The sequence below is a fragment of the Delphinus delphis genome, chromosome 10 (genome assembly GCF_949987515.2).
Source record: "Delphinus delphis chromosome 10, mDelDel1.2, whole genome shotgun sequence".
Classification (NCBI taxonomy): Eukaryota; Metazoa; Chordata; class Mammalia; order Artiodactyla; family Delphinidae; genus Delphinus; species Delphinus delphis.
The window spans coordinates 64,974,489-65,001,197 of NC_082692.2; the positions used below are offsets into that span (position 1 = coordinate 64,974,489).

The 26,709-nt window shown below is 44.1% G+C and overlaps 1 protein-coding gene across 1 annotated transcript in view; it reads right to left on the reverse strand.

The window, feature by feature from the left end:
* Positions 1 to 26,358, reverse strand: part of SLC25A20 (solute carrier family 25 member 20) — a 31,661-nt gene extending 5,303 nt beyond the window's left edge. The window contains exons 1-4 of the mRNA XM_060022441.1: positions 26,165 to 26,358; positions 19,551 to 19,643; positions 15,525 to 15,652; positions 12,069 to 12,159 (exon numbers count right to left, since the gene is read on the reverse strand). Coding sequence (XP_059878424.1) covers positions 12,069 to 12,159; positions 15,525 to 15,652; positions 19,551 to 19,643; positions 26,165 to 26,269 — 417 coding nt within the window. The 5' untranslated portion in view covers positions 26,270 to 26,358. The remainder of the gene's footprint in view (positions 1 to 12,068; positions 12,160 to 15,524; positions 15,653 to 19,550; positions 19,644 to 26,164) is intronic.
* Between the last annotated feature and the right edge of the window lie 351 nt (positions 26,359 to 26,709).

Here is a 26,709-nt window from a genome sequence, read left to right on the forward strand (position 1 = left end):
ATGTTCTTAGGAAAAGAAAAAAAAAGCAATAAAATATATGTGCATCAAGCAATAGGATTTGCATAAATAAAACTCTAAAACCTTTCCAAGGGACATAAAAGAAGAGGTAAATAAAAAGAGAGTCATAGTTCTGTTAGGAAAAGTTTTCAATCAGGAAGATGTCAATTTTTCTAAAAATAATAAATTTAAGACAATGTCAACTGAGTATCAATTTTTTTTTTTTTTTAAATATAACTTCCCCAGATGATCCCAGCACATGTGAGCCTGGTGTATCTGAGGAATGGCACAGAGGCCCACGTTATCAGAGGATGTTGGAGCTGACTCACGGTGACCTGGGGGGCCAAAGAGGACTGGGCATGGAATTGACATATTAACAGAATTTTCTCACTTATGTGTGCTATAGACTGTAAGCAGGGAAACAAGTGAGGAGGCCCTCACAGTCATCCAGGCCAGTGCTGAAGGTGACCTGGAGCAATGTAGTTGCAATGGAGGTGATGGGACAGGATAGATTTGTGATATTTTGAAAGCCAGCTTAACTGTTCAACAAATAGGATACGTACAGTGAGATAAAGTGTACAATCTAGGAGAACTCCTGGGTTTTAGGGCTGAACAACTAGATAGATGGTATTGCCACCAACCGAGCTACAGAAGGTTGTAGATAAAGCAGGTATTGAGGAAGACCAGGAGTTCAGTTTTGCACATGGTGACTCTGAGGTGCCTACTAGCATCCAACGGAAATGTTGGATAAACTAGTCCAGAGTTCAGGAAAAGTCTGAGTTGGAGACATAAACTGGAAAATCATTATTATACAGATGGTGTCTAAAACTCATGAGACAAGAAGAAATCATCAACAAGATGAGTGTAATATGACTGAGCCTTGTGCACATGAACATTAAAAGATTGAGAAGATGAGGATAAACCAACAACGGACATAGAAAAGGAGCAGCCAAGTAGGTAGGAGGAAAGTCAGGAGAGAAGCCAAGTGAAGACAGATCTTCAAGGAAGATGGGGGACCAGCTGAGTCCAATTCTGTTTATGGATCAAGATGGATCAATGTCCAGGCCCAAGAACTGAACATTGGATTTAGTGTAAAAGTCACTGGTGGGACATCTCTGGTGGTCCAGTGGTTAAGAATCTGCCTTCCAGTGCAGGGGACGTGGGTTCGATCCCTGGTTGGGGAACTAAGATCCCACATGCCACGGGGCAACTAAGGCCACCTGCTGCAACTAGAAAGAAGCCCATGTGCCATAACAAAGAGCCCGCACACTGCAACTAAGACCCGACGCAGCCAAAAATAAATTAATTAAAAAATTTTTTAAGAAAAGGTCACTGGTGATCTTGACAAAAGTACTTTTGTTGGAGTTGTGAGGCAAAAGCCAGTCTGATATGCGTTTGACAATTAGAGAAGGGGGACTAGAGACAAAGAGTAGGAAAAAAACAGAAAACTTTTTCAAAGAATTTTGATGTAAAGGGGAGCAAAGACAGGAAGCACAGAAATAGATGTGGAAGGTAAAATAGAGAGAAGTTTGTATTTTTAAGGTGAAAATACAAGAATATTTACGCTATTGCTGAAGAGAACAATCCATTGGAGAGCAAAAACTGATGTTCAAGGAGAGAGAAAGAAGAATTGTTGAAGCAAGGTCTCTGGATGGGCAAGAGGGGATAGGATGTGGGGTCAAACAGAAGCATGGGCCATTCGTGGTGGAAATAGCCAGGCAGCCACAGATGTAGTTAGATGCCAGTGAGTGAGTGGAGGCAGTGGAGGGCGTCTGGTAAAGTCCTCCTCTGGTGGTTTCAGTTTTCTCAGTGAAGTAGAAAGCCAGGGGACTTCCCTGGTGGTGCAGTGGTTAAGAATCCACCTGCCAATGCAGGGGACATGGGTTCGAGCCCTGGTCCGGGAAGATCCCACATGCCGTGGAGCAACTAAGCCTGTGCGCCACAACTACTGAGCGTGCACTCTAGAGCCCATGAGCCACAACTACTGAGCCCGCATGCCACAACTACTGAAGCCCGCACACCTAGAGCCCATGCCCTGCAACAAGAGAAGCCACCGCAATGAGAAGCCTGCGCACTGCAACGAAGAGTAGCCCCCACTTGCCGCAACTAGAGAAAGCCCGTGCACAGCAACGAAGACTCAACGCAGCCAAAAATAAATAAATTAATTAATAATAATAATTTTAAAAAGCCAGGTCATCTCCTGAGAGGGTAGGGGTTTGAGAAGAGAAGAGAGTCACAAAGTAGTAACCCAGCAGAGTGGAGGAGTACAAGGGAAGAATATGGATGGGGACTGTCTCATCTAGGAGCAGAAAAGGACTTCAGGCATAAAAGAGATGGAAGAAGCCATGATGGAAAAGACTAAGGGACAAGGCTACTGAAAACAAACAGTCCCTAACTCAAAATCAATATACAGACGTCTAAGAAGCATTTTCCCAATCCTCCTGCTAAGTACAACAAAAAACTCTAGACATTATTTGTTTTAAAAAAATATAAGAGGACTCTGAAAGTTTGGAGAGAAGAAGCAGACTGGCTAGGGACCTTGGGACTTAAGCAATGACATAGTGGTGAGTCCCCTGGATTTTTTTTTTTTTTTTTTTTTTTGTGGTACGCGGGCCTCTCACTGTTGTGGCCTCTCCCGTTGTGGAGCACAGGCTCCGGATGCGCAGGCTCAGCGGCCATGGCTCATGGGCCCAGCCAGTCCACAGAATGTGGGATCTTCCTGGACTGGGGCACGAACCCGTGTCCCCTGCATCGGCAGGCAGTCTCTCAACCACTGCGCCACCAGGGAAGCCCCCTGGATTTTCTTTTTTGATGTATCTCGGACTTAAAGCAGAAGAAACTGGCAATCCAGGAATACCAAGAAGCACAGATCAAAAAGAAGCCTCAACAAAAGCCTGCATTCTCTAGACAAAGGACCAGAAAAGGAACAGCCTAGAAAGACAGAAAATCTTTAGACAAAAAACACTCTACTCCAGCCATACACCATAGAAAAAACTGTGGCCTCACCCTCTTCCACACCAGCAAAGACCCTGTGGGGAGCCCAGACTTCCACCTTCGCAGGGCTGTAACAAGGTACCCAATATGCTACCTGGGTGGAGTCAGAAAAGGCCAAGTACAGAATAAGGACTTTCATCCCTGAGAGCCTGTAATCATCACCCTCCTGTCCTGTGGTGTCAGTAGAGACACTGGAGCTCCCACATCCACCCAGCAGTAAAAAGAAGTGCCCCACCCTCAAGTGTCAACAGAGGTCGAGTGGGTCACCTAGACTTCCACTTCCACTTGGCAGTAATGAGGCAGCATCCCTCCCTTCCTACTGGAGTGGTGTCAAAGAAAGCCAACTAAAATGGAAAGATTAAATAGGATCCAGAATCTCAATAAAGTATGCAAATATCCGGGTTCCAATTGTAAATCACACATGTCCAAACCCAGGAAGATCTCAAACTGAAAGAAAAAAGAAGCAATAGATGCCAATACCAAGATGACAGAGATGTTAGAATTATCTAACAAAGATTTTAAACCAGCCATTGTAAAAATCCTTCAACGAGTAATTATTAATATGCTTGAAACAGATTAAAAAAATTAGAAAGCCACAGCAAATAAATAAAATATCAGCACAGAAACAGAAGATATGAGGAAGAACCAAGTGGAAGTTTTAGAATTGAAAAATACAACCGAGGGTTTCCCTGGTGGCACAGTGGTTGAGAGTCCGCCTGCCGATGCAGGGGACACGGGTTCGTGCCCCGGTCCGGGAAGATCCCACATGCCGCAGAGCGGCTAGGCCCGTGAGCCATGGCCGCTGAGCCTGCGAGTCCGGAGCCTGTGCTCCGCAACAGGAGAGGCCACAACAGTGAGAGGCCCGCGTACTGCAATAAAAAAAAAAGAAAAATACAACCAAAATAAAAAGCTCAGTGGGGACTTCCCTGGTGGTGCAGTGGTTAAGAATCCGCCTGCCAATGCAGGGGACACAGGTTCAAGCCCTGGTCCGGGAAGATCCCACATGCTGCACAGCAACTAAGCCCGTGTGCCACAACTACTGAGCCTGCGCTCTAGAGCCCATGAGCCACAACTACTGAGCTCACATGCCACAACTACTGAAGCCCGTGTGCCTAAAGCCCAAGCTCCGCAACAAGAGAAACCACTGCAACGAGAATCCCGCATGAAGAGTAGCCCCCCATTGACGAAACTAGAGAAAGCCCACATGCAACAACGAAGACCCAACGCAATGAAAGAAAGAAAAGAAAGAAAGAAAGAAAGAAAGGGAAAAGAACTGTGAAAATATTCTTCAGGAATAAAGGGGAAATGAGGCATTCTTAGATGAAGGAAAACTGAGAGACTTTGTCATTCACTGACCTTCCCCGAAAGAATGGCTAAAGGAAGTTCTTTAAATAGAAAAGAAACTCTAAAAGAAGGAACCCTGGAACACCAGGAAGGAAGAAAGAACATAGTAAGCAAAAATATGGGATATTATATAATGGTAATATGAGGGACATTACATAGTGATAAAAGGGCCAATCCACTAAGAAGACATAGCAATCCTAAATGTGTATACATTATACAAAAAAGCTGCAAACTATGTGAAGCAAAACTGATAGAACTGAAAGAAGAAACAAACAAACTCACAATTACAGTTGGAGATTTCAAATTCCTCCATCAACGAATAGGTAGAACAACTAGACAGAAAATCATCAAGGATAGAGAAGAACTCAACAACACCATCAACCAACAGGATATAATCGACATTTATAGATTACTCCACCAAATGACAGCAGAAAGCACACTCTTTTCAAATGCCCATGGAACATGGACCAGGATAAACCATATCCAAAGCCATAAACCTCAAGAAATTTAAAAGAATGTAAATAATACAGAATATGTTTTCCAATCACAATGGACTCAAACTAGAAATCAATAATCTCCAACACTTGAAAACTGAACAACACTCTCCTAAGTAATTAAAAAAGGAAGTCTCAAAGGAAATTAGAAAACACACTGAACTGGGACTTCCCTGGTGGTCCAGTGGCTAAGACTCCATGCTCTCAATACAGGGGGCCTGGGTTCGACCCCTAGTCAGGGAACTAGATCCCACATGCCACAACTAAAAGTTTTCATGCCACAACTAAAACATCCTGCATGCTGCAACTAGGACCCGACAGAGAGAGAGAGAGAGAGAGAGAGAGAGAGAGAAAGAAAGAGAAAGAAAGAGAGAAAGAAAGAAAGAAAGAAAGAAAGAAAGAAAGAAAGAAAGAAAGAAAGAAAGAAAGAGAAAGAAAGAAAGAAAGAAAGAAAGAAAGAAAGAAAGAAAGAAAGAAAGAAGGAAGGAAGGAAAGAAAACACACTGAACTGACTGAAAATTAAAATATGTTGAAGTTTGTGGGACACAGCTAAAGCAGGGCTGAGAGGAAACTTTATAGCACTGACTGTGTATGTTAGAAAAGAGGAAAAGTCTCAAAACAATAATCTAAGCTTGCACCTCAAACACCTAAAAAAAAAAAAAAAGAAAGAAAAGCAAACAAAACCCAAAACAAGCAAAAGGAAGGAAATAATTTTAAAAAAAGCAGAAACCAATGAAATTGAAAACAGAAAAACAATAAAGAAAATCAATGAGGTGAGTTCCCTGGTGGTCTAGTGGTTAGGATTCTGGGCTTTCACTGCTGTGGCCTGGATTCAGGGAACTGAGATCCCGCAAGCCACGTGGCATGGCCAAAAAAAAAAAAAAAAGAAAGAAAGAAAAATCTTTTTTGAAAAGATCAATAAAACTGACAAACCTTAAGTGAGGCTGACAAAGAAAAAAAAAGAGAGAAGTCACAAATTATTGTTTTTTTATTAATTAATTAATTTATTTATTTTTGGCTGTGTTGGGTATTCGCTGCTGCACGCAGGCTTTCTCTAGTTGTGGCGAGCGGGGGCTACTCTTCGTTGTGGTGTGCAGGCTTCTCATTGCACTGGCTTCTCTTGTTGAGGAGCACAGGCTCTAGGCACGAGGGCTGCAGTAGTTGTGGCTCGCGGCTCTAGAGTGCAGGCTCAGTAGTTGGGGTGCATGGGCTTAGTTGTTCCGTGACATATGGGATCTTCCCGGACCAGGGCTCAAACCCATTTCCCCTGCATGAGCAGGTGGATTCTTAACCACTGTGCCACCAGGGAAGCCCTACAAATTATTAATACCAGGAATAAAACAGAAGATAACACCGCAGAATCTGCCAATGTATAAAGGACAATAAGGGACTACTACAAACAACTTTACACACACACATTTGACAACTTAGATAAAAAAAACAAAACCAAAAACTACCACAGGGACTCCCCTGGTGGCGCAGTGGATAAGACTCCGTGCTCCCAGTGTAGGAGGCCCAGGTTCGATCCCTGGTCAGGGAACCAGATCCTATATGCAACCGCAACTAAGAGTTCACATGCCACAACTAAGGAGCTGGCAAGCCACAACTAAGGAGGCCGCCTGCCGCAACTAAGAACTGGCACAACCAAATAAATAAAATATAAAAAAAAAACTACCACAATTTTCCCAATATGAAATAAGTAATTTGAATAGCCCTATAACTATTAAGAAAATTGAATTCATAATTTAATAATTCCTCCCCCCAAATCTCCAAGCCTATATGGTTTCACTATAAAATTCTACCAAATGTTTACAGGAAAATTAACACCAATTCTACATAATCCCTCTCAGAAAATAGAAGAGGGAACAATTCCCAATGCATTTTATGAAGACAGCATTATTCTGATACCAAAACCAGATAGAGACAAGACAGAAAAATAACTGACAGACTAGTATCTCTCATGACTATAGATGCAAAAATACTTAACAAAATATAAGAAAACAGAACTCAACAGTATATAAAAAGAATTATAAACTATGACCAAGTTGGGGGGTTTATTCCAGCAATTCAAAATTGGTTCAGGATTCAAACACCGATTGATGTAATTCACCGTATAAGAGGTTAAAGGAGAAAAATCACATGATCACATTAATAAATGAAGAAAAAGAATTTGACACAAGTCAATATCCATTTATGAGAAAACTCTCAGAAAAAGAGGAATAGAAGGTAACTTTCTCAACTTGATAAAGAGCATCTATCAAAAAAACTACATCTGGGACCTCCCTGGTGGTCCAGTGGTTAAGACTCCGCACTTCCACTGCAGGGGACACCGTGTTCCATCCCTGTTCAGGGAACTAAGATCCTGCATGCAGCGTGGTGCGGCCAAAAAAACTAAACAAACAAACAAAAAACTACACTTAACATCATATTTAACAGTGAAATAGTGAACACTTCCCCATGAGATTGGGAACAAGGTAAAAATATCCACTCTCATCACTCTTATTCAACACAGTACTGGAAATTCTAGCCAGTGAAATAAGGAAATAAAAGGTAAATAGATTAGAAAAGAAGAAATAAAACTGTCCCTATTTGCAAATAACATGATTATCTACATAGGAAATCCCAAGAAATCTACCAAAAAAAAATCCTAGAATTAATAAGGGCATTCAGGAAGGTTCACATGATACAAAATTAACATACAAAAATTTATTGTATTTCTACAAACTAGCAATGAAAATGTAGACAACAAAATTAAAATTATAATACCATTTACAATGCCATTTTACAAAGTCAGATTAAGAGAGAAGCACTTAGGTATATAAGAAAACACATTAAGAGCTTATATGCTGAAAACTACACAATGCTGATGAAAGAAATTGAAGTTCTAAATAAATGGAGAGATATAACATGTCCATGTATTGGAAGACTCAAAATAATGTGTTAATTCTACCCAAATTGACCTATAGTTTTAACATAATCTCAGCAAGATTTTTCTCAATTTTCTAAATTACCCTAAAATTTACATAGAAATATTGGGTTGGCCAAAAAGTTTTCTGTAAGATGTTATGGAAAAATCCAAGTGAACTTTTTGGCCAACCCAATACAAAGGAATTAGAATAGCTAGAACAATTTTTTTTCATTCATTAATTAATTTATTTATTTTTGGCTGTGTTGGGTCTTCATTGCTACACGCGGGCTTTCTCCAGTTGCGGCAAGCGGGAGCTACTCTTCGTTGCGGTGCGTGGGGCTTCTCATTGCGGTGGCTTCTCCTGTTGTGAAGCAGCACAGGCTTCAGTAGTTGTGGCACACAAGTTCAGTAGTTGTGGTTCTCAGGCTCTAGAGCAGAGGCTGAGCAGTTGTGGTGCATGGGCTTAGTTGCTCCGAGGCATGTGAGATCTTCCCGGACCAGGGCTCGAACCCGTGTCCCCTGTGTTGGCAGGCGGATTCTTAACCACTGCGCCACCAGGGAAGTCCCCATTTTTTTTTTAAAGAATAAAGTGGGAGGCATCAGTCTAGTCAATTTCAAGACTTAGTATATGGCTATACTAATCAAGACTGTGTAGTATTCGTGAAGGGACAGAAGCATAAATCAATGGAAGAAACTAGAGTACCCAGAAGTAGACCCACACAAATATGCCCAACTGATTTTTAACAAAGATGCAAACACAATTCAGTGGAAGAAAGATAAGTCTCTTCAGCAAATGGTATGGTGCAATTGGACAGCCCTAGGGAAAAGAAAAAAAAAAAAGAACTCTGACCTAATTTTCATACATAATACAAATATTAACTCAAAATGGAGTCACAGACTTAAATGTAAAAGGTAAACTATAGATAAAACTTTTGGAAAAAACATATTAGAAAATCTTTGGGATTGCAGGCTAGGTAAAGAGTTCTTAAGACCTGATGCCCCAAACACCCAAAACCCAATCCATAAAAGAAAAATTAACAAACTGGACTTCATCAAAATTTAAAATGTTTGCTCAAAAGACTCTGTTGAGAGGATGAAAAGACAAACTATAGACTAGGAGAAAATATTTGCAAACCACATATCTGACAAAGCACTAGTATCTAGAATAAAGGACTCTCAAAACTCAATAATAAAAAAACAAATGGGCTTCCCTGGTGGCGCAGTGGTTGAGAGTCCGCCTGCCGATGCAGGGGACACGGGTTCGTGCCCCAGTCCGGGAAGATCCCACATGCTGCGGAGCAGCTGGGCCTGTGAGCCATGGCCGTTGAGCCTGCACGTCCGGAGTCTGTGCTCCACAAAAGGGAGAGGCCACAACAGTGAGAGGCCCACATACCACAAAACAAACAAACAAACAAACAAATAATCCAATTAGAAATGGGCAAAACACATGAACAAACATTTCACCAAACAGGATATACATATAGCAAATGAGCACAGGAAAGGATGTTCAACATCCTCAGCTATTAGGAAAATACAAATTAAATGAGATATCACTACACACCTATCAGAATGGCTAAAATTAAGAACAGTGACAACACCAAATGTTGGTGAGGATGCAGAGAAACTGGATCACTCATATATTGCTGGTGGAAATGTAAAATGATATAGCTACTCTGAAAAAGCTGTTTGGTAGTTTCTTTAAAAACTAACACACATGGGACTTCCCTGGAGATCCAGTGGTTAAGACTCCACGCTTCCACTTCAGGGTACACAGGTTTGATCCCTGATGGGGGAACTAAGATTCCACATGCTGGTGCGGTGTGGCCAAAAAAACCCAAAGAAACCCCCACTAAACATGCAACTACCACATGACTCAGCAATTATACTCCTGGGCATTTATCCCAGAGAAATGAAGACTGATTTTCTCAGAAAAACCTCTGTACATGAATGTTTATAGCTTCTTTATTTATAATAGCCAAAAACTGAAAACAACCCAGATGTCCTTCAATGTATGAAAAGTTAAACATATTTCTAGTACATCCACACCATGCACTATTGAAAAGGAATGAACTATTCATATAAGCAACAATCTGTATGAATCTCCAGAAAATTAGGTTGAGTTGAAAAAGCCAACCTGAAAAGTTTACATACTGTATAGTTCCATTTATATAAGTCTTGAAATTACAGGCTTATAGAATTCAGATTAGTGGTTGCTGGGGTGGTTAAGGACTGGAGTGGGGTACGAGAAGTGAATGTGGCTATTAAAGGGCTACATGAAGGATCCTTGGCATGTTGGAATTGTTCTGTATCTTGCCTGTAACAATGTCAATATTCTGGTTGCGATATTGTACTATAATTTTACAATATATTACCTCTGTGGAAGAACTGAGTAAAGGGTACATGGGATCCTTTTGTTTTATTTATTTCTTTATTTCCCTTTGTATTACTTCTTACAACTATATGTGAATCTATAAGTATCTCAAAATAAAAAATTTAATTTAAAAAATGCACAAAATTAAATGACAAATGCAAAGCATGAAAAAGACTTGCCAAATATGATAAGAAATTAATAACCTTAATATGTCCAAAGGTTTTAGGGGTAGGGGAGTGACAGGCACAAACTATTGGGTGTAAGACAGGCTACAAGGATGTATTGTACAACTTGGGGAATACAGCCAATATTTTGTAATAACTGTAAATGGAGTGTAACCTTTAAAAATTGTATAAAAATTTTAAAAAATAATAAATTGGGGACTTCCCTGGTGGCACAGGGGTTAAGAATCCGCCTGCCAATGCAGGGGACACGGGTTCGATCCCTGAACCGGTAAGATCCCACATGCTGCAGAGCAACTAAGCCCATGCGCCACAATTACTGAGCCTGCGCTCTAGAGCTCGCGTGCCACAACTACTGAGCCCGTGTGCTGCAACTACTGAAGCCCACGCGCCTAGAGCCCGTGCTCTGCAACAAGAGAAGCCACCACAATGAGAAGCCTGTGCACCGCAACAGAGTAGCCCCTGCTCGCGGCAACTAGAGAGAGCCTGCGCTGCAATGAAGACCCAACACAGCCAAAAATAAATAAATAAAACAAAATAATAAATTCAAACATGTCCAAAGCTTTTATAAGTCAATAGAAAAACAAACGAATGAGCAAAGAACACAAATAGGCATTTCACAAAGGAAAAATACAAACAGCTAATATGCATCAAAAAAATTAACCCTACCGACAATTAAAAGCAATAAAAATTAAAACGATGCAAATTTTTCACCCATCAGACTAGCAGAGATTGTAAATTAGATGCCACAGAATCTGCTGGGAAGTAAGAGCTCTTATACTTTTGACAGGAATAGAAAATGACAGACTTATAGGAAGGCCATTTAGTAAAATGCATTAAAAACCTTTTTAACCTTAAAAAAAAAAGTACCTACCTTTAATCATACTAATTTCAAGTCTAGACATTTATCCTAAGAAAATAATCAGGAACACATGCAGAGACCTATTTACAGAGATCTTCACTATGGCATATAATTTGTCATGTCCCCAGATAAGGTATTATTGGGTAAATGACAGCCATGTATTGAAATAAAATACAGAAAATGACGCTTGAGAAAAAAAATCACAAAAATATTGCGACATATCAAATGAAAAAAACTGGTTACAAAACTATTGCAATATGTGACCCCAATTTTATTTCAAAAGATAACTTTTTTTAATACAAGTTTACCAAAAAGACTAGAATTCACACAGAAAGCATAACAGTGGGGTGGTATCATGGGTGATAAATACATTGTTTTCTGTGTGCTTCTCTGCATTACCAAAATTTTTCTAGTAAAGACTGTGTGTTAAATTGCTTCAGCCATTAGAAGAAAAAAGCAGTAACAGTTTTTTAAAAAGGAGCCCTGTGTGGTAAGGCAGGCAGTCAGTTCACACCCTTGGCCTGGGAACAAGCCAGACACTTTAAGGGCACTGAGCCTTTGGGCAAATGGCAGAGACCTAACATGTTAGGCAGGAGCAGCCTCCCTTCCACCTCTGATGAGACATGACTCACCTTTCAGAGTTCCTGAAGTAGCTGCTAATTAGGGTGGATAAGTCTGAGCTCACCCGTCACAGGTGTGACATTTGATTTGTTGCACTGTTCTGGTTCTTGATTCTACTACGATTCCTTCCATGTTCCTGAAAACCTTGAAACTGTTTTGCACACCTGACCTGAAGTCTTTATAAAGGGTGAAAGGACATAAACATCCACACAAAATTGTATACCCAATGCAAAAAGCTAGCCACCTCCCACCTCCCCGCAAATCATATCCCCCCCACCCCAGATCACACCCTCACCTGTAACAAGCACTTGATCCGTTCTCCAGGAGTCATAATTCCCGTGGTGAATACACCAGATAACATCCCAGCTGCAAATAGTTGGGGGTAGCTATATTGGAAAAAAAACAAGAGGCAAGAACCTGTGACTAACCACCCAGAACAGAGGCAATCCCAGCAAAGAGGACTTTGAAAGAAAAAAATAAGTACTTGGACTGGGCAGAAGTCCAGAACAAATAAAGCATATTTCACACAAAACCCAAGGTCTAGGTATATTCTGACATCAAATTTCCCAAGGCAGGGGTCTCAGTGCCAAGAGCAATATGAGCTTGGTCACGAGGCCCACATGCACACTCAGATGGCCTCACCCATGGGAGAAGTTTCCTCCCCGGCCTGCCATGCACAGTGACTATGGACGAGTTTCCTGGCCTCTCTGAGCCTTGATCTGTAAAGTTCAGGGTTGTTGTGGAAAAAAGCCTCTAACCCAGAATGCAGACCTCAATCAACCCCAGTTCCCCTCCAATCTCGCCTCCTCTGGATCACCAAGGGCCTGAGAACATTTTAAGCCAAGATTCACAAAGGACGGTGTCAAGGCCAGAGGAATGGCTGTGGCCGCCTGCACAGGCTAAGGGGGCCAGCCAGGCCAGTTGTGAGGAATGTGCTGTAAGATGCTGGGAAGGGCCCAGTCAGGGATGGTACCCACAGACATGATGGGTCCTGTGGCCTTCCATGCAGGGAATAGTCCCCCAGTGGCCAGAGATATGGATCCTCACCATGGCCCTCACAGAATGAACCACATTGAATATTTGGTGGAATTGGAGGCTCCTGGTGTCACGGCCTGTCCCACCTCTGGCATCTCCTTTTCTTTCTAAGATTAGCTATACCAGACTGGTCTGGAGGCAGTGGAGTACAGAGCTACAATTAGCATTTCAATAGTGTCCCCACAATTTAGCAAATGTTGTTGAAAAACTTCACTTTCTTGCCTGGGCCGCAGGCCCCTCCTAACCCCAAGCCTCTGATAGCTGAGGCTTCAGGCCTGTCCCACACTACAAGGAGCCCAAAACCCAGAGAACAGATGTCAGATGGGGAAAGGGAGACATCCACTTCGGGTCCCTCCTTCCAGGGCACCAGTCTCAATGGTCCTGTTTTTTCCAGGCACTCACACAACTACCTCAGGCATGCAAGCCCAGCACACAAGCTGACTGTTCAACAGTCAGGAGACTTGCTTTCATTCATGGCCTCCTTTACAGTCTCAGTTCACACTGCTGTCCCCAAGAGGAGTCCTCTCAGCAACAAAACCTCCCCTCATGAGACCAACATCTGTTCTTCCATGTATGCCCAGACCTTAGGCTGGACATACCTCCATCTCCCGGGACTGAGGACTTTCCTCTGAACAGGGTCTATGTGTGCACAGGGTACCATGCAGACACCCTACATGGGTGGCCCATTCTGCCACCCTTCACCCCCACATGAGGGAAGCATCTGTGAGTGCTGGACCCAAGGTCCTGGTAATGTTCCTTTCCATACTGTCCCCAAACACTACTGCAGGGAGGGGAAGGTGGCAGGGTTGACATTCAGGATTCAGAGCACGGCAGGATTATGGGGGCAGGAACCTGAGTGTCTCAACCTTTGCTTAAGCAGGAAGGGTGCTTCTCTGAGGACTGACACCATAATATAGGCAATACAACCTACAGGCTGAAGTACTAGCAGTGACCCCACGGGGGTTCTTGTGCATGGCCCTTGTGAGCTGACACATGAGCTAAAAGACCAGGTGCTCAAAGAGGACATGTGTCCATAGGACATCTGGACTACCAACAGTCAAACACAGTTTCAAAAGGAAGCCCCACACACCCACATTTGGGGCCACCTGTGGCTTTTTATAGAAGCTGGTCACATTCAGAGGGTCACAAGGACTCCAAAAATAGAGTTTCACATTATGAGCATTTCTATCTATGTCCAGACCCTTACTCAGCCTGCTGTGGCCTGAAGTAGTGACAGAAAACAACCACATGGCACCCTGGGCTGCCTCGCTTGAGCTCCCAATCCCAAGTCTAGCCAGGGTCCTGTGCTGCCTGCAGCCCCTCCCAGGAGTTGTCAGCCTGCACGGCTCAGACTGAGTGTGCCTTGTCATCCCATGTTTCAACTCAGAATTCCCCTGCATCCCAAGAAGCCTGTTTTCATTAACTACTTTGTAAATTCTGAACTATAATTCTGCCTCATCTGCCTCTTCACACCCAAATCTAACTTAAAGTTTACTGAAAGGAAATATACTAATTTATTTCACTTTAACAGAGAAACCAGGGACTTCCCTGGTGCCGCAGTGGTTAAGAATCCGCCTGCCAATGCAGGGGGCACGGGTTCAAGCCCTGGTCCGGGAAGATCCCACATGCTGCGGAACAACTAAGCCCGTGCGCCACAACTACTGAGCCTGCACTCTAGAGCCCGTAAGCCACAACTACTGAACCTGCATGCCACAACTACTGAAGCCTGCACACCACAACTACTGAGCCCACGCACCTAGAGCCCGTGCTCCACAACAAGAGAAGCCCCCGCAATGAGAAGCCCGTGCACTGCAAAGAAGAGTAGCCCCCGCTTGCCACAACTAGAGAAAGCCCGTGCACAGCAACAAAGACCCAATGCAGCCAAATTAATTAATTAATTAATTAAATTTTTAAAAAACCCAGAGTAACCAATATCTGAAATAATTATGTTATTAAAATGAAGGGCTTCCCTGGTGGTGCAGTGGTTAGGAATCCGCCTGACAATGCAGGAAACACAGGTTCGAGCCCTGGTCCGGGAGGATCCCACATGCCACGGAGCGGCTAGGCCCGTGTGCCACAACTACTGAGCCTGCACTCTAGAGCCCAAGAGTCACAACCACTGAGCCCGTGTGCCACAACTACTGAAGCCTGCATGCCTAGAGCCCGTGCTCCGCAAAAATAGAAGCCACTGCAATGAGAAGCCCACACACCACAATGAAGAGTGGCCCCCTCTCACCGCAACTAGAGAAAGCCTGCGTGAAGCAGCGAAGACCCAATGTAGCCAAAAATAAGTAAGTAAATAATTTAAAAAAAAAAAAAGAAGTAAAACAAAAGTTGGAACCTTCCCTTCTCCCAACCAGGTGATGGGAAACAAGGCTGCTGCTGTCATTACTGCAGCACCAGGTACCTTCATGGCATTTTACACACATTTTAGCATTCAGACCTCCCAATGCTGTGGAGTTAAGCGATACTACCTCACAGAAGAAATTATGACAACCTAATAAGGGGGTGGGGGAGGGATCTGAGTTTTTCTTTTTCCCTTTTGGTTCATGGGGCAAAGGAAAACTCAAGTACCTCCCTCACGTGGAGCAACCAGGAGCTAGCCCTAGGGACCCAGGAGGACAGTCACTGCCTGTCAGCCAAGGTTCTTTCCCTTAACCTGTATCACACCACCAGGCAGAACAGCATTGAGTCCTCCAGGCTTGTAAGTACTCACCTGAGCACATCCTCTGGGTGTTTTTGTTGCAGTTTCTTCCCCAAACCAAACCCAAAGAAGCACACGGCAAACATGGGGGTGACCCCAATGATGGGGGCGGCCATGCCCCGATACAGACCCATGATGCCCTGCAAGGAATCACAGAAGTGGAAGCTGTTTACAGACACAGCTTTTACATCACTGAAACAGGGAAGCAGTGTGTCCTCTGACCTGTGGCCTCCTTCCCTCACCTCCCCTCCAAGCAAGGAGAGCTTTTAAAAGGAAGAATACTCCCACATTTATCAGAAATAGTTGTCTTCTTATACACTGCTGGAGAAACTGAAAACAGCTCCTATTCTGGAAGGCAATCTGGAAATATGTAGCTTACACTTTCATCAGAAAATTCTCTGTCTAGAAATGTATTCTAAGGAAGTACTCAGATATAGAAAAGAATGACATCAGGAATTTATTAAGTAGCAAAATTCTGGAATGAACCTAAAAATTCTCAAATAGGAGATTGAGACACATTATGGGAATTCCATAAATTGACTATCACATAGCCATAAAATCACATTGTAACATGAGAAGAGACTACTAAGTGAAAAAAAAGCAGGCTACAGGGACTTCCCTGGTGGTGCAGTGGTTAAGAATCTGCCTAACAATGCAGGGGACACAAGTTCGAGCCCTGGTTCGATCCCTGGTCCAGGAAGATCCCACATGCTGTGGAGCAACTAAGCCCGTGCGCCACAACTACTGAGCCTGCGCTCTAGAGCCCACGAGCCACAACTACTGAGCCTGCGTGCCTAGAGCCCATGCTCCGCAACAAGGGAAGCCACCACAATAAGAAGCCCACACACCACAATGAAGAGTAACCCCCACTCGCTACAACCAGAGAAAGCCCACATGCAGCAATGAAGACCCAATGCAGCCATAAATAAATAAATAAATAAAAAGCAGGCTACAAAACAGAACGTACAATGTGACTTCTTTGGGGTGACATTAGAGGTGTACGAAATTTTTGTATTTCCCAAGTATTAAGACATGAGGGGAGTTCCCTGGTGGCCTAGTGGTTAGGATTCCAGGCTTTCACTGCTGTGGCCCAGGTTCAATCCCTGGTCGGGAAACTGAGATCACTCAAGCCGCCCAGTGTGCCCCCCCCCCAAAAAAAAGACATGGGGTTTGTATTGTTAAAGACAATAGTAAGACTGCACATCAATTTTCACTAGTACAGTTTGATAATGAAAGCAACTATGTAGTAGCCAATAAATAGACAAATAGATATCCCAACCAAACAAGTTAGTAAATCAAGGAAGAGGAAGATATGGGACCCAGGAGACCACGAGTTTGGCCCAAGAGAGATGAAGGGGATTTCCAGGATGGTGTCTGGTACAGTGGGCCTGGGAAGAAACCAGTCTACGTGGGAGTATGAGGATAGAGGACTCCAGGAAGAGTTTGTTTTTCCCAAGAAGAACAAAGCAAAACAATAAACATTGGAACAACAGATTATAACTATTTAGGCAGTGTGGAAAACCAAACAAAAAGGTATTCTACAGGGCATTCAGGGTACAGGATGACAGAGGCAGAGATTCAAAGAAACACAAGCAAACGAAACTGATGCAATTTTTAACCCAACCTCAAGAAAAACAAAAAGTTGTACAAGAAATGAAACGCACATCATAGAACATTACTTAGTTAACAGAGAAAAACACATATAAAGTTGTAATCATGAAAACACCGAATTGTACTAAACCACAAAGTATGATAAAATTATATGGGCAGGGCAGAAAGGTGATAAGGAATGCAAGAGTTAAAATCATCTACCACAAATAGGTAGCGAAAACACATTTTTCTCTCTCTTTTTTTTAATTGGAGTATAATTGCTTTACAATGTTGTGTTAGTTATATTTTTTAAAAAATAAATTTATTTATTTATTTTTGGCTGCATTGGGTCTTCGTTGCTGCGCCTGGGCTTTCTCTAGCTGTGGCGAGCGGGCGCTACTCTTTGTTGCCATGTGCGGGCTCCTCATTGCGGTGGCTTCTCTTGTTGTGGAGCGTGGGCTCTAGGTGCACGGGCTTCAGTAGTTGTGGCTCATAGGCTCTAGAGCGCAGGCTCAGTAGTTGTGGCACACGGGCTTAGTTGCTCCACGGCATGTGGGATCTTCCCGGACCAGGGCTCGAACCCATGTCCCCTGCATTGGCAGGTGGATTCTTAACCACTGCACCACCAGGGAAGTCCCTGTGTTAGTTTTAAAACACATTTTTAAATGTATAAAATACACGTATGCATCTCGGTAGAAAACAGTATTAATAACTGAGAGAGCTGAAAGTAACCTCTAGAGAATTGGGGTGGGAGGGCTACTTTGTTACAAGTCCTTCAGTAGCAAACTAAGTGCTTGCATCATTTTAATACAAATAAGGGACAATTTTTAAAACAAAACACAAAAAAATGTTAAAGTTGCTCCCTACAGAAAGTAGCAGGAGAAATAGGGTGGAGTTGCACACTGAGAGGGTCCACAGACCTAGGCTGGAGAACCTGCCTTGCTACAGACCCTGGCCATTCACAACCCATCTTCTTTCCAGAACTCAAGGGGCACAACTGTACCCGTCAGTACTCCTCCCAGATCCTGCAAAGGTCTAGCACTACTACAGGCTGTAAGCAGACTCACCAAGGACAAAGTGCAGAGGAGGTAAATAGGAAAGGTGAATAGGAAGAGAAAGTTCTGAGAAGGATCTGCAAAAGCAGCAGGTGACAAAGCCCTCCAAAAGCCCCTCCCACAGCTTCCCACCTGGGCTGAGAGGATGCCCAAGGCCTGAGGGCCAAACCCACGCCTCCCAACAACTCCTCTAGCCTTCCTTCCACTGTCTGGCCTACCCAGTTCCATGCAGCACAACCAAGACCCGTCTGGCAGCACCAGAAAGCAGAGAGCTCAATCTGGCACAGCAAAACCCAGAGACAAGCACAAACATAAACTAAGGAAGCCTATTCAACTCTGCAGAGAGTTGGGTTTATATGAGCCATTCTCACCAGGCCTCCAGCACCCAGCACACTGCCCAGGCGCTGAATAGGTCCTCAATAACATTTGCTGACCAAGAGGCATGTAATCCTGCCTCTCTGTAAAGGCAGAGAACTCTTAGCTGACTTGAAGCCCAAAGACTCCACTGGACACCGATCAGACTCCATGCTGGGCTGATGAAAGGAAGAGAGCCTTACAGAAGAAAAGGCAGCACCGTCTCATGCATGGGTGGTTGGGTAGACTCCACCTCAAAATCTTCCTCCCATGCCTGGGTCCTGCATGAACCCTGGGAACAACTTTTCCTCCCAGACCGAGTCCATCAATCACCAGCATCCCCTCTTTATCTGGGTGACACCCACTTCTCAGTTTCTGTATATTTAATAAACACTACATATATATTTATTCATATTAGAGTTATATTTTAGGAAACAAAGGAAAAGTTCTCAACAAGGTCTTGTCACATATGTGCTAATGAAGTCAGAAATAAACATCGCTAGTAATTAAACCTTTTTTAAAATCCCATGTTTTCACTTTAAGAAATATCTGAAAAATTACTATGTAATTCAATAACCTCAAACCAATTTAGTTTCCTTTAGTTAGTTTAGTCTAGGGGTTTGAAGACTCTGCTAGCTTCTTTCACTGTTCCTCAGACTGGCTGACTCTTCCTCCAGATTTTATGTGAACTTATGACACTGATCCCTGTCAAACTGACTGATCCAGATTTGCATTTTCTTCTATTTCACGTCTCCAACTATTCCTCATGAATTCCCTGTGGTCTAAATTGTGCCTTCCAAAAGAGAGAACCATTTTAGAACCATTTTATTAGCTTCAGTCATTCACATAAAACAGTAGCTGGAACTATCAAAGACTCCAGAGCGATGACAATAGGAGGGCACGGTGAGAGAGCCACAGCTGTGGGCTAGACCTCCAACAGAACTATGCAAAGTCACCCTATCCCCCAGAGAAGTAATAAATCAACCCTGTGAAACTGTTCCTCTGAATAAGAGAAATGCCCAGCACCAAGATTCCGTACCTCTCTCATAAGAGTCTTCCGGAAACAGTCAAAGGTCCCAGAATACATGGGAGGCTGTCCAGGCAAATTTGGGGGCTGCGTCTGCAGTCGGACCTGAAACCAGAAGTTAAAATACAGTCATTTCCCAGAATCAGAACTGCCTGTCGGTAGCAATGGCCCAACTGTCTCCTAAACTCTTAACAGAGAAAGCTGCACCTCTGTGCATGTCTTCAGCATTCACTTTATCTGCTGGATTCAGACTTCTCTTTCCCCCAGTTTATTCAAACCCTGTACTCACAAGTCATTAGTAGCATGCTTTTGGAGAGAGTCACAGTTCCTCTGATTTCCTCAGCCACTTACTTTTGCTATTTATTTCTTATCTAATGGATCCCACAATGATCCAGTGGAATAGGTACTACCAGTTTACAAATGAGGAGGCTGGGTTTAGTGAGTTCAAATCATGTGCCAGTGAATGCAAAGCTCAGTTCAGCTCTAGGCACTCTCCACACCCATTTGAAGTGCCTTGTCGGTGGTTAGGTAAGGTGTTCAACAAAGTTATTTTGGAGTGAGGTGGATTTGATCCTACTTTTCTTGGTCCTCATCCTTCTCCACCTTTTGGTGTATCCAATGCTTCAAACTGTCTCTCTTTAAACCTCCCGTCTTGGTACTCCTTCCTTTGTCTCCTTTTCTACTCCAGGCGTCCTCCAAGGCTAAGTACCCTACTCATCTGTTCCACTATCCCTTTTAGAAAACTCAGATTCCAGGACTTCAGCTTCTGCTCAGTGATGACTTTTACTCAGCCATCTTCAGACCTTCTCTCCCCACCTTTTGGGCTACATTTCAAACTGCCTGGAGAAGCTGTCCCTATTCATATCACTTCCGGAATCTCATCCTTTTGATGAAGCACCCATTTGTGCCAGAGCCATCAGGCTACCCTCTTTCTCAGGATTTGAAACTCTAGCATCCGACCACTTCCTGTTACTTCTCCTCCTCTTATTCACATAGGCACCAAGGCTTTTGGAGAGTTCCTTCAAGAGTCTTCCAGAATCCTATTTCTTCCTCTCTCCATCTGAAGTCTTCTCCTAGGCCAAGTCCTCACCTATTCTTACCCAGTGTGATGGTTTTCAAATATGCCCACTAACTCTTTGATACTCTTCCCCTTCAGTTAATCCTGGGCTTCCCTGGTGGCACAGGGGTTCAGAGTCCACCTGCCGATGCAGGGGACACGGGTTCGTGCCCCGGTCTGGGAAGATCCCACATGCCGCGGAGCGGCTAGGCCTGTCAGCCATGGCCGCTGAGCCTGCGCGTCTGGAGCCTGTGCACCGCAACGGGAGAGGCCACAACAGTGAGAGGCCCGAGTACAGAAAAAAAAAAAAAAAAAAAAAAAGGTTAATCCTAATTCCCCTCCCCTTGGATGTGGGCCAGACTCAGTGACTCACTTCTATCGAACAGAATGTAGTGGTTTTGACGCTATGTGACTTCTCCAAGGCTAGGTGACAGAAAGGTCAGCTTCTGCCTGTCTTCATCTCAGGTTATTTGCTTTAGGGAAAGTCAGCCACCATGTTATGAGGATACTCAAGCAGTCTGAAGAGGTCATGTGTGGAGGAAAGAAGGCCTCCTGACAACAGCCAGCACTAACTGCCAGCCTGTGAATGAACCACACAGAAGCCAATCCTTCAGATTAGTACAGTCCTGGCCAGCATCTTTTTGTTGCTTTTGGTTGAAGGAGAGGGTCTTTGGTTCAGTATTGGGGTTTTTTAAACAGCTTTATTAAGATATAATTCGTATACCATAAAATTCACCCATTTAAAATATACAGTTAAGTGCTTCTTAGTGTATTTGCAGAGTTGTGCAACCTTCATTATAATCAGTTTTAGAATATTTTCATCACCCCAAAAAGAAACACCACACCCATTAGTAGTCACTCCCCATTCCCCTCTTCTCTCAGCCCCTGGCAATTACTAATATAGCTTCCATCTCTATGGATTTGCCTATTCTGTATATTTCATATAAATAAATCATACAATATGTGGTCTTTCACACTTGGCTTCTTTTACTTAGCATAATGTGTTCAAAGTTCATCTATGTTGTAGAATATATCAGTCCTTCATTCCTTTTTATGGGTAAATAGTATTCCACTGTACAAATATACCATGTTTTGTTTATCTGCTCATCAGCTAATGACAAATTACATTTTTTCCACTTTTATTATTATGAATCATGGTGCTATAAACTTTTGTGTGCAGGTTTTCGTGTGGATATTATGTTTTCAATTCTCTTGGATATTATATTACCCAAGCATAATTGTATTGGTCAAGATTCTCCAGAGAAATAGAACCAATAGGACATGTAGATTTATTTATTTGTTTGTTTGTTATAAGGAATTGGCTCACACAATTATGGAGGCAGACAAATCCTAAGACCTGCAATCAGTGAGCTGGAGACCCAAGAAAGTCAATAGGATAGTTCAAGTCTGAAGACCTGAGAACCAGGAGAGCTGATGGTTCAAGTCCCAGTTCAAAAGCTGGCAGAGAAACTAACACAACATTGTAAAGCAATTATACTCCAATACAGGTGTTAAAAAAAAAAAAAAGCTGGCAGCCTCAAGACCTAAGAAGAGCCAATGCTTCAGTTTGAGTCCAAAGGCAGGAAAAGACCAATGTCCCAGCTCAATCAGTCAGGAGGGAGGAGTTTCAGCTTTTTGTTCTATTGAGGCCTTCAACTGACTGAAATAGGGCCACCCACATTAGGGAGGGCAATCTACTTTACTTAGTCTACCTTAAATGCTAATCTCATCCAAAAACACCCTCACAGATACACCCAGAACTATGTTTGACCAATATCTGAACACCCCACAGCCCAGTTGACACATAAAATTAACCATCACAGGAGAATTGCTGGGTCATATGCTAACTCTATGTTTAACCTTTTCAGGAACTGCCAGACTGTTTTCCAAAGAGCATTGTATGAATGTTCCAGTTTCTCCACATCCCATCACCTGTTATTTATTTATTTTCAATTATAGCCATCATAGTGGGTGTTAGGTGGTACCTCACTGTGATTTTTATTTACATTTCCATGATGGATAATGATGTGGAATATTTTTCATGTGTTTATTGCCATTTGTATATCTTCTTTGGAGAAATGTCTATTCAGATCCTTTGCCCATTTTTTCCCTTAACTATTTTATTTTATTTTTTATTTCTTTATTTTTTTGGCCACACTGCATGGCATGCGGAAGTTCCCTGACCAGGGATCGAACCCGCACCCCCTGCAGTGGAGGCACAGAGTCTTAACCACTGGACCACCAGGGAAATCCCCCCAGTTTGGGTTGTTGTTTTTTTTTTTTTAACTGTCATAAAATACACATAAAATTTACCATCTCAACCATTTTTAAGTGTACAGTTCAGTGATATTAAATACATTCATAACGTTGTGCAACCATCACCACCATCCAGAATTCTTTCTGCCTTATAAAACTGAATTAGTTTATTAATTAGTAAATTAGTTCACTTAGCCTAATGTTTACAGTATTCATCCATGTGGTTGCAAGGTCAGAATTTCCTTCTTTTTTTTTTTTTGCTTTACACGGGCCTCTCACTGTTGTGGCCTCTCCCATTGCGGAGCGCAGGCTCAGCGGCCATGGCTCATGGGCCCAGCCGCTCCACAGCATGTGGGATCTTCCCGGACCAGGGCTCGAACCCGTGTCCCCTGCATCGGCAGGCAGACTCTCAACCACTGCGCCACCAGGGAAGCCCCAGAATTTCCTTCTTTTTAAGGCTGAATAACACCCCATGGTATGTATATGCCACATTTTCCTTATTCATTCTTCCATTTGTGGACACTTGGGTTGCTCCCATGTTTCAGCTATTGTGAATAATGCTGCTATGAACAGGGGAGTACAAATATCTCTTCAAGACCCTGCTTTCAATTCTTTTGGGTATATATCCAGAAATGGAATTGCTGGATCATATAGTAATCCTATTTTTAATTTTTTGAGGAAATGGCATACTGTTTTCCACAGTCACTATACAATTTTACATTCCCAAGAACAGTGCACAAGAGTTCCGAGGTCTCCACATCCTCGCCTAATAATAACACTTGTTATTATTATTATTTTTTGGCCATGCTGTGCGGCATGCAGGATCCTAGCTCCCTGACGAGGGATGGAACCGTGGCCCCCGCAGTGGAAGTACAGAGTCCCAACCACTGGACCACCAGGGAAGTCCCTATTGTTGTTGTTTTAAGCCACTAAGTTTTGGGATAAGTTGTTACACCACCAGAGATAACTGATACACCCAGTTATATACTTCTGCAGTCTTTTTCCTTGCTATTTTTCCTGCTCTGAGTTCTGCTTCCTAATTCTTCTCAGGTTGCTATCATACTAACTTTTCCAAGACACCATTTCATCATGCTGTTCCTCTATTACTTTAAATTTCTCATTCTTGATTTTGTTAAGGCCTTATGTCCCAAACTAAGGAACTCACTCTCTAGGCAATGGAGGTGACATGCATATCTGAGGAGTTTATGGGACACAACAGTAGAAATGTCTAGAGGCTCCCGCTGCTTTGCATCCAAAATCCCTTATTTGGTCTTCAGATCCTCCATGGTCAGGCACAACCTGTCCAAGTTAGTAGAGAGAGAGGAATAGACCACAACTTCTGACTGATACCTTTTTGTGATTTTGTATAAATCTCACATGTCTCATCATGACATCCGCCACCCAGGCCCAGCAAGAACATTAAAGTCCTCCACGGCTGGTCTTATTTTACAGCCTGCTCCCACTATCAAGCCTATATCCATCTTCACTCCTGCCTTCCCCCTACCCAGAATGTCTGGGTCTCCCTACTTCTCCAGTCAGAACTCAGCCAGCCCTTCATCACGTGCCATAAAGCCTTTCCAAACTGAAGTGCTGCACCTCTTGCCTTCCCAGACCACAGTTAGTCGCCTCGGACCTCTGAAAGTGCCTCTAGGCCAAGCTTTGATTGGAGGCCACCTGGCTCTTAGAGGTCAAAAGGACAGTAGTGGGCAATTTGTGGTTTCGGCTTAAGCTAAAAGGGGACTTTCTGGCTATTAAAAATGCAGTGGCTTGAGAGTCCGCCTGCCGATGCAGGGGACGCGGGTTTATGCCCCGGTCTGGGAAGATCACATATGCCTCGGAGCGGCTGGGCCTGTGAGCCATGGCCACTGGGCCTGCGCGTCTGGAGCCTGTGCTCTGCAACAGGAGAGGCCACAACAGTGAGAGGCCCGCGTAACGTAAAAAAAAAAAAAAAATGCAGTGAGCATTTTCAGTCATTTCCATTTCAGTATAGAGGTCCTCGGGCCCTTCCTGGGAATGACATCTGATTGGGGAGGAAGGACAAGAGGATATGGAGGTAGGAGCAACATTTGTATTAGGGAGCAACAGGGATTCGTTTTTCTTTAAAGAGAGGCTCCAGCTGCCTAGAACTAACAAGATCAAGAGTAGAGAGGCCAGACAATTCTTCTCCCTTACATCAGTGCTGCTTAGAACGACCACTGTCTGGGAAGCCCTAACACACATGGCATTTACCAATTACTGAATAAACATCTGATTTTGTGTTTCACAGTGCCCAAACCAGCCCAGTCGCTTAATTCTGGTCCTGTGATAGAATGACCCCAGATCCTCTCCTAGATGAAAGGCAGCAAAGAGCTTGCTGCCCAAACTTGCCTGGAGAATGTCCCCAAAGCAATTTCCCTGTGGAGGAAACCCAATCCAACATTCCAATAAGTCTCCTACACAGGCTTCATGCCTGCTCCCTACAGGCTCACCCTGGCCATGATCTGTCAATTTCCTCCAAGTGTGTGCAGAAATAAGGTTAGAAAACTAGGATGAAGCTTTGAATGCTAAGTCACAGGGTATGGACTCTGGTCTCCAGCAAGCCCTTGCTGAAAGTGTTGCAGGGGAAAGAGTTGATGCATAATGTGAGGATAAGCAGGGAACAAGCTCTGATGAGTTTCCCCCTTCCTGGAGCCTCAATCTGACCACGGCTTCCTCACCAGGTTGTTGTGGGGATCAGCCTTGCCCTGGGAAAGCTGATCACTTGCTTTCCCTGGAAGGAGCTCAGTCAGTGAGGACATCATCGCTTCCCACAGGAGGCCACTCAGGCTAACATGGGGTGACAGGCTGAAGATGGTCAAGAAAGGTTCAAAGGAGATAGTGATGGAGCACTCTGGGCCCAGAGGAATGTGTCAAAACACATGTCTGGAATAACCTTGCCTCAGTCTTTAGCTCTCTTCCTGAAGCGGGATTTACAGATGCCTTTTTCAACCTTGCTGATAATGTTAGGGTTTTCAGAAGTCAGAGCTTTGGGGCGGTGCTCTTTCTTTACCATCCTCAAAGAAGTGGCGCCAGATCAGAAGAGGCTTCCGAACAGAGAACTTTTTTTTAAATCAAGAGCCCTTGGTGGGCGGTTAGAGGCTGCTCACTCTGCAACGTCCAGCTCTCTGGGGTGCAGGAACAGTTTCCCCGACCCCCGAAAGGGAGATTCCCTAGACTTCTCACGGAAGCTCCCACGGACCCCGCTTCTATCCCAGACCGAGCCTCGCGGGAGACCCTACATTCCGCGCCCTGCCCGGGCCTCCTCCCTCCAGCCCGCGCCCCAGCATCCTCGCACCTTGACCGTGTCCAGTGGGTGCCCCACGAACACCAGGCACATGCCTCCAAAGCCGCCGGCCAGCAGGTTCTTGAGCGGGCTAATGGGCTTCGCCTGGTCTGCCATGGTACGTCCGTCAGTCGCCGTGCCTGTCGGTTCCCAGGTGCTCCGCTCCACTGCCCCAGCCGCGGCGGCACCGCCGCCGACCTTTCACCCACTTTCGGGTGGGAGGGGCATGAGCCCGGGGCAGGTCGGGAGGAGGGCCTAGACCGCCTGCCAGGCCCGGCTTCCGCCGAGGGGAGGTGCTTCCGGCCGCAGCCCGCCTCCGTGGGCGTGGCTTAAGGGAGCGGGGCGGGCCGCCTCGTGGGCGGTGTTTGGGAGTGGCGACGGGTGGTGGACTTACTCCTCCAGAAGTCTTCCCGGACTTGAGTGTTTCCTCCCTTAAGCTCCCGTTCCTCCACTCACTCCGCAGAAGTCGATTGGGCTCTGCTATGTGACAGGCGCCCTTCCAGGTGCTGGAGGACAGCTGTTAGCACAGCACATAGGTCCCTGTTCTTGTGGAGCTT